The sequence below is a fragment of the Esox lucius genome, chromosome 20, assembly GCF_011004845.1.
Source record: "Esox lucius isolate fEsoLuc1 chromosome 20, fEsoLuc1.pri, whole genome shotgun sequence".
In the NCBI taxonomy this organism is placed as follows: domain Eukaryota; kingdom Metazoa; phylum Chordata; class Actinopteri; order Esociformes; family Esocidae; genus Esox; species Esox lucius.
Genome location: NC_047588.1, coordinates 33,971,284 through 33,984,328, shown reverse-complemented (window position 1 = coordinate 33,984,328; position 13,045 = coordinate 33,971,284). Strand labels below are relative to the sequence as shown.

At 41.4% G+C, this 13,045-nt stretch overlaps 1 protein-coding gene across 1 annotated transcript; it reads right to left on the bottom strand.

Annotated features, from left to right (window-relative positions):
- Positions 1-1,106: 1,106 nt before the first annotated feature.
- On the bottom strand, positions 1,107-13,013 carry LOC106024808 (gasdermin-E-like). Its single transcript, XM_013139203.3, has 11 exons — positions 12,221-13,013; positions 11,119-12,134; positions 10,770-10,999; positions 9,698-9,890; positions 8,402-8,573; positions 6,625-6,745; positions 5,515-5,634; positions 4,718-4,845; positions 3,009-3,174; positions 2,593-2,666; positions 1,107-2,249 (listed from the first exon to the last, which is right to left on the bottom strand). The coding sequence occupies exons 3-11, from the start codon at positions 10,978-10,980 to the stop codon at positions 2,013-2,015; spliced, it is 1,422 nt and encodes a 473-aa protein (XP_012994657.2). The 5' UTR covers positions 10,981-10,999; positions 11,119-12,134; positions 12,221-13,013; the 3' UTR covers positions 1,107-2,012.
- Positions 13,014-13,045: the final 32 nt, after the last annotated feature.

The following is a 13,045-nucleotide window of genomic DNA, read 5'->3' as shown; positions in this document are numbered from 1 at the left end:
CCCATGTTGCGTGGCTTTGTGTTTTATTGGATAGTCAGTACTCTAACTGTGATTCAGTCTGTATGGTGCTGTGTTGGAATGGGGAAACCCTTAAACTATTTCCGGGGTACTTGTCTTGACAGGGTACTTCTCCATCTCAGAGAACCATCCCTTTTTGATGTGATATTACTGAAATGTAAGAGTTTGTAACTATTGGCCATATCTACCTTGCATTTATATATTTTACAATTTCAACTGAGCAAAACATTGTATTTTCCGATGTGTCAAATAAAGCAACAGTTTTTTTTATTTTTATGGCTTGTAAATAATACTTTGGACAAAACACAAAGTATTTTTAAGAGCTATATATGGCCATGTATTTGTTTTGAATGTACAACTTATGGGCAAAGAGAAACAGTCATAGCTACCTTTAGCCACTACTAGTTAAAAATCAATGGAAAAATTTTGGGCATATAGGTGTATATATTATTATTATCATTATTATATTTCTTTTTTTATCCGCCCCGGGATTTCTTTTTTTACATACATGGATATTTCCGGAAAATAAACAAATGCTATTTAATTATTTGGGAAAAGGTATTAGGCCCTTATCTTTACAATCATGTGGAGTGGCTAAAATTAAATTGACCAAAGCAGCTCCAAATTATTAGACTGTCCTGGGAGTGTCCACCCTTCCATAAAGATTAGAAACCTGGTGTATGGTAACGCATCATGGCAAGATTCAAAGACTTATCTGAGGGTTACAAAGCCATTGAAGCCAAACGGCACCAGCAGCAGCTAGGTGGTGCACTTGTGTTTTCTGTATTATGAAATTGTATTTTGGACATTTTTTATGAAAAAAATTGTGAAACTATATTTTAGTGTCATAGGTGAAATGTGTCTAGTGTTAATGTGAATATCTCTAAATATGTAAAAGAAATCAACTTTTTGATAAATCATGCTCTAATGCCCAAATTAATTTTTTGGCTATCATGGCTGAATTTAGCTGATGTTTTCAATGGCCATTTCATCCTATTGTTTTTTTTTTACCTGTTAAGCTGATTGAGAACTAATTCTCATTTGCAATGATGAGCTGGCTAAAGGCATGAACGTGCAAGACATCAAAGTTGCACAGAGTATTCAAAAGCTTAAAGGGGACTGAATCAAATATTTGTTTCTCATAGCCCGTACACTATGTTCAAGGTAAGGAAATCTCTAATGTTTAAAAAATTTGACATTTTCCTTTAACCAGAGCAGCAGTACATTGTTATCGTTGCCCAGCAAGAGGAAGTGCGAGACAGTTCTGAGAATTCATCTTTATTTTCATTTGTATCATCAGGATACACACGGCAAATCACACAAACTTTATACTTGCAGGTTCCTGCTTAACGATAGTTCCTAAAAGACATTATTACAGTATCAATACTGAGAACAATGTACATATTTACTGTTTGTGTGTAGGTGTAATCTTAGTGCAGGATTCAATCCAAGGCTTTTTTTTCTTTTTACAGGCAATTGACTCACAATATTTTAATATGAAAAGGTGACCTCTGAGCATTAATGATCATAAGACGATAAGATTTTTAATCAACAAAATTGTTCAATACTGTGCCTGAGATATTCCCCGTAAATATTTCCTTGACGGTCCGTTCATCAGTTTGCACTGACATGTAGGCCCCTCAGATTGGTTTTCCAGCTGCAGTATAGTCCCCCAACCAACCGAAACCACCCCAGACTAACTGATGCTCTTCTGTTTCAGTTCAGTGAGGGAAAACGAGGCGGCAAGTCGTGTTAATGTTTGAATTCTGTCAAATTGTTAGACTCGGTATTCTACACAGCGCCCTTGACCCAACTAGTTCCCAATGAGTAGTTTGCCTTGTGTAACCTATGTGTAAAAAAAATAACCTCCATCTACTGTAAGATACTGTGGCTATATTGACCATGAGAACATTGATTCAAAGTTATATTATTTTGGATATCTGCGTTTTATCTATTACAAGAGGTTCAGAAATATTACCCCTCTGCTTTTATACTCAGACAGTGGTAGCTAAAGAAGCCAGGCCTTTTACAGCAATACTCATAACAAGAGGAAGGTTTCCAGGCTGGTCCTTCATCTCTGTTTTCAGTGTGTCCTCCTCTCTCTTCAGTATCACGTTAGAGAGGTCAAAGAGACACTGTGCCTTTCCATACACCTCCTCCTCAGTCAGAACAGTCAGACCTGCATCTGTCAGAGAGAGGGTCTCTCCACTCCTTGCTGCCACACACTGGACCTGGAGGACAAGAACAGGCAAAGTCTAACAGAGTACAGCGCTATGTCATGCCTGTATTATGAAATTACGAGTTCCACACTGGTAAAATGGCTAAGTGGTGAATAGTCAACACAGTGAAGTAATATCTCTAATCTCACAACTAGTCTTTTAATGAGCTGGATCCTCCTGTAGCTTTGGAAGACCGACTGCCTGGAACTGCCGACTGCCTGAATGTTTTTTCTTTTCAAAGCAACATCTTAGCTCATGAATGAAAAGCCATATAATGGCCAATATTCAGATTGTTATTAACAGATAGACATGTCCACCAGGCTAATTAGTGATATTAAAGGAGGTGCTAACTCACCAGGATCTGTAGGGCCTCTAAGACTGGAGGACTGCAACAGGAAGCCAACACTGAGAGTCCCTCATCGGTCATCTCTGAGAAATAAATTTGCACACTGAATTTGAAACTGTAAGGGGAAGTGGTGTGTCTGTCAGGGCATTGTGGGGACTGAGGATTTTTTTTTTAAATGAAAGTGTTCCTGATGAATGCAGCAGCTAGTGAAACTGACTTCACACTGGGCGGGACTAACAATATCACTTCCACCACTGGCAGTCTGCCCTACACCAGAAAGCCAACCACTTGTCCAAACTTAAGTGTCGGTTTCGGGGATGTTCCTAACGCCATTACGCTAGGCGCTGCTGTGACATCCCACTGAACGTAAAATGTGATTCAAAGTAACGCTAATGAATTGGGCAGTGGGTAACTATTGCTCTCACCCTCCATGGCGCTGGTGATAAGAAGAGTGGAACGGAGGAGGGAGGGGGCAAGGGTGTGGTTCTGCCCCAGGTTGTCTGACGGCGTCATAAGATCCAGAACCCCCTGGACTGTCTCGCTGTCTGCATCACCCAGATCTGTTGTCCTGCCTCTGCACAGCTGGTCCAACTGGGAGAAGACAACACTTGAAACAACAGGTGAGACACCCAACAACGACCGCAAACCCTGATGTTCTCACACCACGACAGGCGACACTTTGGACTTCGTACAGTCCGGTTTTAAGAGCTGTTCTAGTCATTATTCATTTTTATATACATATGAGATGCAGTGCAATGAGCTCTAGGCTGCTACTGAACCGCCAAGCAACATTCACTACGCATTGGTTTGGTGCGGAAATTACACACTGACTATGGGGTTAAAGTGCAGACGATCACCTTCAGAGTACTTTCATCCATATCAGATAAACAATTTACAGTGGATATAAAAGGACTTATTATATCCACTGTAGATATAAATCTAGAAATAAAAACATGCTTTAATTTCAAAATGGTTAATCTGCTATGGATGCGATTGTTTCACACAATCCAAGACTACACAGATCCTTTCAAATACCTCTACTTGGCAAGTGTCACAGCGGATGCACTTCCTTCCAGGAAAACCATGTGGTCTGATTTAGACCGTTATTGGTCTGGAATCAAATGACACTCCACTTGCCGTGAACCATTAGTCATTTTCCTGGAATTTGAAAGACTACCCAAGCCTCAACAAGAGCACATTTGTCACATTCTTGTCAGGTGTTCCTGTGTAGAGGGAAGAGGGAGAGCGGGACCTCTTCAGTTCTCTTTTGCTAATGTCTTCCTTTTTCCTTCTTTTTTATTTAACTGTTTAAAGAAAGGAAAACTTTTTTTGAAATTAGAGAAACTCCTGTACTTCCCTGTTTTGTTCAATATTTGCGACACAATATTTCGGTGCATTAACTTGTATTTGTTCATCCGGCATATTCGGGGTGTCAAAATGTGTTTTAACTTGTCTGATCTTTAAAACGGGGGCGGGGGGGCGGGGGGTTATTTCAGTGAGGTCATGCCACCTAATCCAGTCTGGCACACTGCTGTAACCCTTTCAACACAGTCAACATCTGACAAGAAAAAACACATTCAGTCACACAGGTGTGACACAGTGTATCCTCCAAAAACAAATCTTTGTCTAGCGAGTGTAAAGTTCTGTTGAACTTCGAGCACGCCTTTACATTTGGATGGGAAGACACCGTTGTTTTCATTGAAAGGCGTAGCCCGCACTTTCCAACGTGGTTGGGCAGCCTGAAGCAGCACGCAGTCAAGTGCCCTGTGAAGTTGCTGTACTCTCAGTTGACATCATCTGAACCGATGCGAAACCTAAAGTGATTTAGGATGAGTGGCAGAACTGTAAAAAGTACAGTAAAAGTACTCCGCTGTGTTCAGCAGTTTAGGGAAATTCCAAATATTGTTCTACTTTGCATTTGGAGCAGTGCTTAAGGCTTATCTCATGCATCCTCCATGAGACTGATTCACATTTCAAGGATTGGTTGAGAAGTCAAATGTAATGCCACACGTTTTGTGCTCTTGCAGGATACATTAGGTACTTTCAGCAGGTTCTTCTGATGAATGCCCTGTATTTCACTAAAGGACAACAGTTCCTCTCTGCGCTACCGGCATTTACTGTACATCTCACTCACCACACTCTCCAGAACACTGACTTCCTCTCGGTTATTCATTGTGTTCCTGAGGAACTTGAGCAGAGAGGAGCGCGTCTCAGTTGGCTGGACTGACAGCAGTTGGAAGTGATCACACAGTTTCTCTAGTTCTGTCAAAACAACAACCAACACAGACATGTTGCCTCTAGATAAGCTTTCACTCGCATCACAGAGGTTTTACAACCATGTGACAAACTGAATAATTTTTATCCAACCACAAAGACAAAGACATTATTACCTGCCAACCAGCACACCATTACATGATCTGCCATCCACCATCACCATTACATGATCTGCCATCCACCATCACCATTACATGACCTGCCATCCACCATCACCATTACATGATCTGCCATCCACCATCACCATTACATGACCTGCCATCCACCATCACCATTACATGACCTGCCATCCACCATCACCATTACATGACCTGCCATCCACCATCACCATTACATGACCTGCCATCCACCATCACCATTACAAATTCCATCCTAGTTCCTCTAGGCAGGGATCATCAACTGTCACCTTACAAGGGCAGGAGCCTGCTGGTTTTGTGTTTTCTGTTGTCATAATTAATTGGGCCCACCTGTTGTCTCAAATCCCTAATTAGAGGGTTGCAATGAAAACATTGAGTGAAACTGGCTTGGAGTGCCAGAGTTGATGAACACTGCTCTTGGGTGCATTACTTGTGGAGAGGGCTTCAGTCAAAAGGGTGTGATTTGGGGGGCAGGCTAAATCACCACCAGACGAAGAAAATTCAACTTGTTTTGATTTACCTCTCTGAAGGGAGCTACTCTTTGAGGCGTCCCCGCAGGAGCCAAAACCCCCTACAGAGTCCTTCAGGCAGGGCCCATCCACTTCAAACCCACCTTGAGTATCGGACATTAGGCACAGCTCTAAGGAGCAGACAGGAGCAAACATCAGAATAGGTGTATTAATATACAGTACAGTAAATACATTACATTTTAGTTTTTGATGGACCGCATAAGCGGTGCCGGCCAAGAAAAGCCAATGTCTCTTACTGAGTGAGTGTGTGACTGACTGACTACCGTAATGGTTAGAGATGCGAACTGCGCCGATAAGGAACATATTGCCCACTCAATTTCGATTTACATGTCGTCGTTCACATTTCGTAATGGTTGGCTTTTCTAAAGAAACTAACCAGCCATGGAGTGATTGGAGTCATTGTTTCACTATAGGTACTGTACAGCCAGACTAAACTTTGCTGGCTACAGGCTTCAGTAGCTACATTAAAGTAAGCCTAAAGTAAAACTGTTTATGGTTATATTGCAATGGACGAACTGCGCCAAGAACGAACACTTTCCTCTCGATTTTTGATTTACATAGCATAGTTCATATAGAGTAGTGGAACCAGCCATGGAGTGATTGGATTCATTGTTTTCATTACTGTTTAGCTATTAGCTAGCCATCTACAGTAATCTCTTTCTAATTTAATATATTGAATGTAGTGTAGCAACCCTGTTATACCTGTTGTTGGTTTGGATGTTAGCTAATGTAGGGAAGTAGTTTCTAGATCCGCGGAAACACACAACACATCTCTACACGTATCACATGCAAAAACAACTGCTGTTTAAATAGCTTAGTGGTTAAAGTCTGTCACATAGGAAATTGCGGATCGAATCCAGCCAGGGCAACAACATTCATCCCTTCTAATCATGGGCCGGCAGAACTAGACTTGCCTGGTTCCTTTTCTTGTTTAGCAGACAAGAGTGTCTTACAGTTGTACTGAACATTCACACAGGAAGAGTGCACAGGATGAAGTAAGACAGAAAATAAATTGTCTGTTTATTTGTTGGGGTGAGTTTTTGTGGCCACTCACTCTACAGTTAGAGAACCCCGGAAAATAAAATGGCACACTCCCTCACCGTAGCCTCCATTGCGTTTGACCACCAGGTCTGTCATGCTATAAGCAATGACAGTATTTGCAGGAATCTCCACAGACACATTACTGTCTTTGTGTAAAGCTGTGTTGTCTTTTATAGTCACCTGTGAATTGACAACACAAACATCATATGTGGTATTCATTTGTCCAATAAGAAACTCAATTTCATTGCAAAACATTTTCTGCTATGAAATGTTTTGTGTCCTAATCAATACAACCCAGAAGGACTAGTTAAGATTCCCCCAGCTCTCTATGAAATCATGTCTCTGATTACTAGATAAACTAGGTGATCAATGTGGTACACTAGAGCTCCAGAAATGCAAATTTTTTACACTGTTAGCTGACACTGGATATAAAAAGTCTACACACCCCTGTTATAATGGCAGGTTCTTGTGATGTAAAAGAATGAGACAAAGATAAATCATGTCACCTTTAATGTGACCTATAACGTGAACAATTCAATTGAAAAACAAACTGAAATAAAATAAAATAACCTGGTTGCATGAATGTGCACACCCTTAATCTAATACTTTGTTGAAGGACCTTTTGATTTTATTACAGCACTCAGCCTTTTTGGGTAGGAGTCTATTAGCATGGCACATCTTGAAGTGGCAATATTTGCCCACTCTTCTTTGCAAAAGCACTCCAAATCTGTCAGATTGCGAGGACATCTCCTGCGCACAGCCCTCTTCAGATCACCCCACAGATGTTCAATTGGATTCAGGTCTGGGCTCTGGCTAGGCCATTCTAAAACGCTAATCTTCTTCTGATGAAGCCATGCTTTTGTGGATTTGGATGAGTGCTTTTGGTCGTTGTTGTGTTGAAAGGTGAACTTCATCTTCAGCTTTCTAACGGACGCCTGAAGGTTTTGTGCCAAAATTGCCTGGTATTTGGAACTGTTCATAATTCCCTCCACTCTGACCAAGGCCCCGGTTCCAGCTGAAGAAAAATAGCCCCAAAGCATGATGCTGCCACCACCATGCTTCACTGTAGGTATGGTGTTCTTTGGAAATTCTTTTTTACCCTTCTCCTGACTGATATCTTTCAACAATGAGATCCCTCTGATGCTTTGGAAGCTCTCTGCAGACAATGGCTTTTGCTCTGAGATGCAGGAAAATCCTAAAGAACAGCTGAACTGTGATTAATCAGAGTCACTTTAAATGATGGCAGGTGTGTAATGACTTGTATTTAACATGAGTTTGAATGTGATTAATTCTGAACACAGCCACATCCCCAGTTATAAGAGGGTGTGCACACTTCTGTAACCAGGTTATTGTATGGTTTTTATTTTTCATTTTTCCCCCTCGAAGATTTCAGTTTGTTTTTCAATTGAATTGTTCACATTATAGATCACATTAAAAGTGGAAAAAGTTCTGACATGATTTATCTTTGTCTCATTCTTTTACATTACAAAAACCTGGCATTTTTCCAGGGTTGTGTAGACCTTTTATATCCACTGTATCCAGAGTAACAGAGTAAAATGCATACATTTTAAAAAGCAAGAAGGAGCTACCACACAACATAGTTGCTCAATGCCCCAAAAGTACAGCCTTAAAGATCCCCATAGAGTTGAATCAGCACCTCTCTGATCCAGTCTCAACAAAACATTTACGTTGTGAGCTTCACAATGCTGAAATTTATGTCAGGGCTGCTATTTTGGAAACCGCTTGAATCCAAGGCCAACTTACAAAGACAACGTTGCTCTTATTGTTAATGTGATGTTTCAATAAAAACAGTACTAGACATCTCCAGTTACCCACCTGGGGGCTTTTCACACAGAAGGTCAGGAGGCCCCCTAACTGAATCCCCTCCTGGACCTCCTCTACGACAGAGCACGGCTGGGTTGTCAAGATCCTCTCCTTGACCAAACCAAACACCACCCTGTGCTTCTCACGGTTCTGGTGGATCAGACTGTGGGACATGTCTAAAACCCTGCAGGAGAATCAGAGTTATTCTATTATTACAGTGATTCTTACATGATTATAAATCTGGAGAAATAAACTCTGAACTAACTTTGCACTCCCACTGGCAAGACGTAGAACGTTAGCACAGACTGGATTTCACTAAGTTAATTGTGAATCTGTATTCAGTCTCAATTACATAGAATAAAACTGATTTCCATCTCATAGGGATTAATAAAGTATTATTCTATAAGAACTCATGCATGAACCTAATATATATATATATATAAACCTTTTAATGTGATCACTAGTTAGGTTGAACACCCCCCAACCTTCACTCCACTAGTTGCAAGTTTAAATCGAGAAGTGATTTTTATGTTGTTGTCATTCTTTACCTTAATTTTAACATTAGTACTGTGATTCCTAACCTTACATTTAATTTGTGATATATTATGTTTTTGCAAATTCATAACATATATACATTTTGGTAGCACACTGTAATGTCCCCTAACATAATGCAACACATAATATTAATTTGTCTTTCACAGATTTACCTATAATATCGTACCTATTCCCCTGAGACCCGGATGTTTCATTTTATTCAAACATGTGTTGGGCAATTACTGTAGCCAATAACGTACCCTACTTCAAGTGTATTCAAATCTTGCACCACAAGGGCTGAAGCCAGCTGGTTTTCTGTTCTACCTCATCATGAATCGCACCCATCCGGTGCCCTTAGGTTTAAGTCCCTGATTAGGGAGATGCGTTTCAAAAAATTGTGGAACTGGCTTCCAGGGCCAGATCTGAATACCCCGGCCCTGTCCCCACAAAAAAAAGTGTCCCACGAAATAAGGGCGCCCTTTAAAATGAGCCACTAATCACAAGGAAGTACATCCTCATATATTCATGTTTATGAATGGACAAAGATCCACACCACCAGTTGCCTCACACAGTCTCTCCAGGGGTTTCGGAAATCATACCCTATTTCACTATGGGCCCTAGTCGTATGTAGGGCATGTAATTGGGGAGACCGGAGTGATGTTTTGGATGCATCGTGGTTTTCTCTACCCACCACTAACCACTGACCGTCCTGACAGGGTAGCTTGGGCTCCCTGAATGGAAACATATGAATGTATGCATATGAGAGGAACTCACTTGTGTGCGGAGTCGCGCAGCAGCTTCTTCATATCCACCTCCTCTTTCTTCAGGCTGCCAAAGGACGACTGGAGTTTGGATGTGTCTTTCCAGTCCATGTTGATGTTCCCGACCCCTGAATCGGCCTTCAAGTTGTTTGACGTGTTATCGCCAAACGTCCCCTTGTAGTTTAGGAAGTCGGACTCGCTAATAACTGCGTGAGAGCGACACGTCAGTTTATATTACAGTGTATTTATACACTGTGTGCCCAATTATTAGGCTAATCGTATTTCTCAAGATGTATTTTATTGTTGAACAATCACAATGCTTTGTGTCAATCCAAAATATCATTGAACCTCAGACCTGAATGTTTACCAAAGGAAAAGTGAGTTTTGATCTTTCTCAGGGGAATACATAAGAATGCAGAAATATTAGGCAACTCATTAAAAAAATAATTTCTCCCAACTCACGTGTTTATTCTCAATTTTTAAAGTAAGTGTAACATAAGTAACAAAAAATTACGATTAATTTAAATGTTGGTCCTTTCTAAAATATTCAGTGACCAATATAACCACCCTTCTTTGCAGTAACTGCCATGAGAGTCTGTCAGTTTCTTGATCCCGTTCACGATCAACTTTCGAAGAAAGTATCTTCCATAAACTGGCAGTAGGTTTGGGAGTTGAGTTTCACTCCATCTTCAACCCGAAAAGGTCCAACTACCTCATCCTTAATGATAGCAGTCCATACCAGTACCATAAAGTGTGTTGAATGATGGCAAAAAATATATCTGATCAGTTATAAATGAAGGCTATAACACAATAGAATGTTAAGTGAAGGGATCTGAATACTTTTTTAAATATTTATAACATTATTATTATCATAATTCTTTCTTGCATCAATCTCAGGAAAAGATACTTTTTTATATATATATATATATATTGTCCTCAGGGCCTAGAATGAATCAATGCACATCTTTTGCAACCGTTCACATAATAGCACCCTGATAGAGGTAGAGATCCTGTACTGATAAAATTATTATTAGCGAGTAATAACTGCAAGCCTGCAGCAGTCTATCTGAGGGTCTGGTGTTTACCTGGTGTTAAGGGTGGGTCTTCAGAGAGCACATCGTTGAGGGTGAAATCAGTGGGCTGGTATTTTGGTTTCTGCCAGATCCAGAAACGCTTGCGTTTCATTACCAGTGAAAGAGGGAGCAGTTTGTCAGTGTCATTCAAGCTGCGCACGGGAATCAGACTGAAATTCTCATCTATGTCGTCCACAAAGTTTCTTGTAGCCGTGGAAAACATCCTATCGTGGAGAAATAACCTGAAAAAGTAGAGGATGTTTCAGTCTTCAACTGATAACCAACCAATCAAAAGCCTAAAAATAATGAATAATGCAATTACAGTGAAAGGAAAACGTCCACAGCGATTACTCATGAGTACCTGAAAGCCTGGAAAGGAAAGTTGGAAATGATCTCAAAAGCTGAACAAGCACTACCTAACGTTGCAAGCTTTCAAGTATAGAGCTCAAGCATTAGTTACTAAGTTCGCTCCACCCTTTCTCTACCCCACCGGCACGGGGGGAACTCCTTTACGCGTAGGCTTGCTTATATTGCCACCTCCTGGTGACTACGATATACAATACTTCGCATCAACCATTTGAGAAAAACGCAACATCGGTCTTTAAGCGGCCCACAACAATTTTGACAAACACGTTAGACAGAGGGATTTCATTATAATGGTCAACCATATATAAGATTCACTTTGATATCCCTTTACATATCAAAATAAATTATATGATATACAGTGCCTTTGAAATGTATTCAGACTCCTTCACTCTCTCCACATTTGGTTTGATTGATGAAAGACGTTCAATGATCGTTCAAATCCGGTTTAGCCTGGGCCACTCAAAGATATTCCTGTGTTGTCTTGGAAAAGATTAATCTTCGCCTCATTCTGAGGTCAATTTGCACTCTGGATCTGGTTTTCTTCAAAGGACCTCTCACTTTGTTCTGTCAATCCTGAACATCCCCATAGCCACCAACCATCCCTATAGCCACTGACCATCCCCATAGCATGATGCTTCCACCACCACGCTTCACTGTAGGGGTGGTGTTAGTTAGGTGATTCCCCATAGCCACTGACCATCCCCATAGCGTGATGCTTCCACCACCACGCTTCACTGTAGGGGTGGTGTTAGTTAGGTGATTCCCCATAGCCACTGACCATCCCCATAGCATGATGCTTCTGCCACCATGCTTCACTGTAGGGGTGATGTTAGGTGATGAGCAGATATCTTGTTTTTTGCCTAGACGTTGCACACTGGCCATATTTGTTACATTTTGGCCTCATCAGTCCTTCAGAGAACATGTCAGAGATGGCGACTAGGGGCAGGGTCATCTAGGAGTTGTCAGGCCAGGCAGTCCCAAGGCATGGTCCATGTTGCCTGACAGCTACTCCTGAGATTCAACAGGACACCAGAAATACGACAAAATTAGAGGGTGCATTCCTTCGATCAAAAATGCAGCATAAAAATCTGACTGACCTCCGGTACATAAACTGTAGCAGCGTAAGAACTAGGAATTAAGCCATGGGGGGTGGTGGTCAGAAGACAATGTGGCCCCATCCTGAGGGAGGTGTAATTGCCAGGAGGCGTCCTCCCCTGGGTTTGGGCTAGAGAGAAGTCTTCCCAGAACAATACATAACCCCTAAAACACATTTAAACATACACATCAGTGAAGAGATTATTGTAATTAACGGTTGTGACTGTGTCTGCGTCTCTCACATGGATGGATAGATCCTTCCAGAAATGTGAGAGAAAGCCCTGTCTCTGTTTTGATACTGTTGGTACAGTAAGGAGGCCTGAGTCCTAAGTCTGTAATTGTGTGCTTGCTGAACTTTAATGAAGACACCCGGAAACTATGATGTGTTCAGTGGTGTGATGCGCACATTCTACCTGCGAGAGAGTGTAACAAGAAAACGTAGTGGTGTGTTCAAATATAATTCACAGCGTGTGTTTTGGGGGAAAGAGTTTAAATTATATATACGATGTCTATATTTTTACGTCAAAAGCTCAGACACACAGCTATTCTTGGCTGTGCAACTCACTCCAAACCATCTCAGTTGGGTTGAGGTCGGGGGGTGATTGTGGAGGCCAGGTCATCTGACGCTGCACCGTCACTCCCCATCTTGGTCAAATAGACCTTACACAGCCTGGAGGTGTTTTGGGTCAACACTAAAGGCCTTTCATAGCAATACCCATGACAGGAGGACGGTGTCCAGTCTGGTCCTTCAGCTTGGTCCTCAGTGCGTCCTCCTTTCCAGTAACCCATTAGAGTGGTCAGAGAGACAACCTATGTGGGCGGAAGAC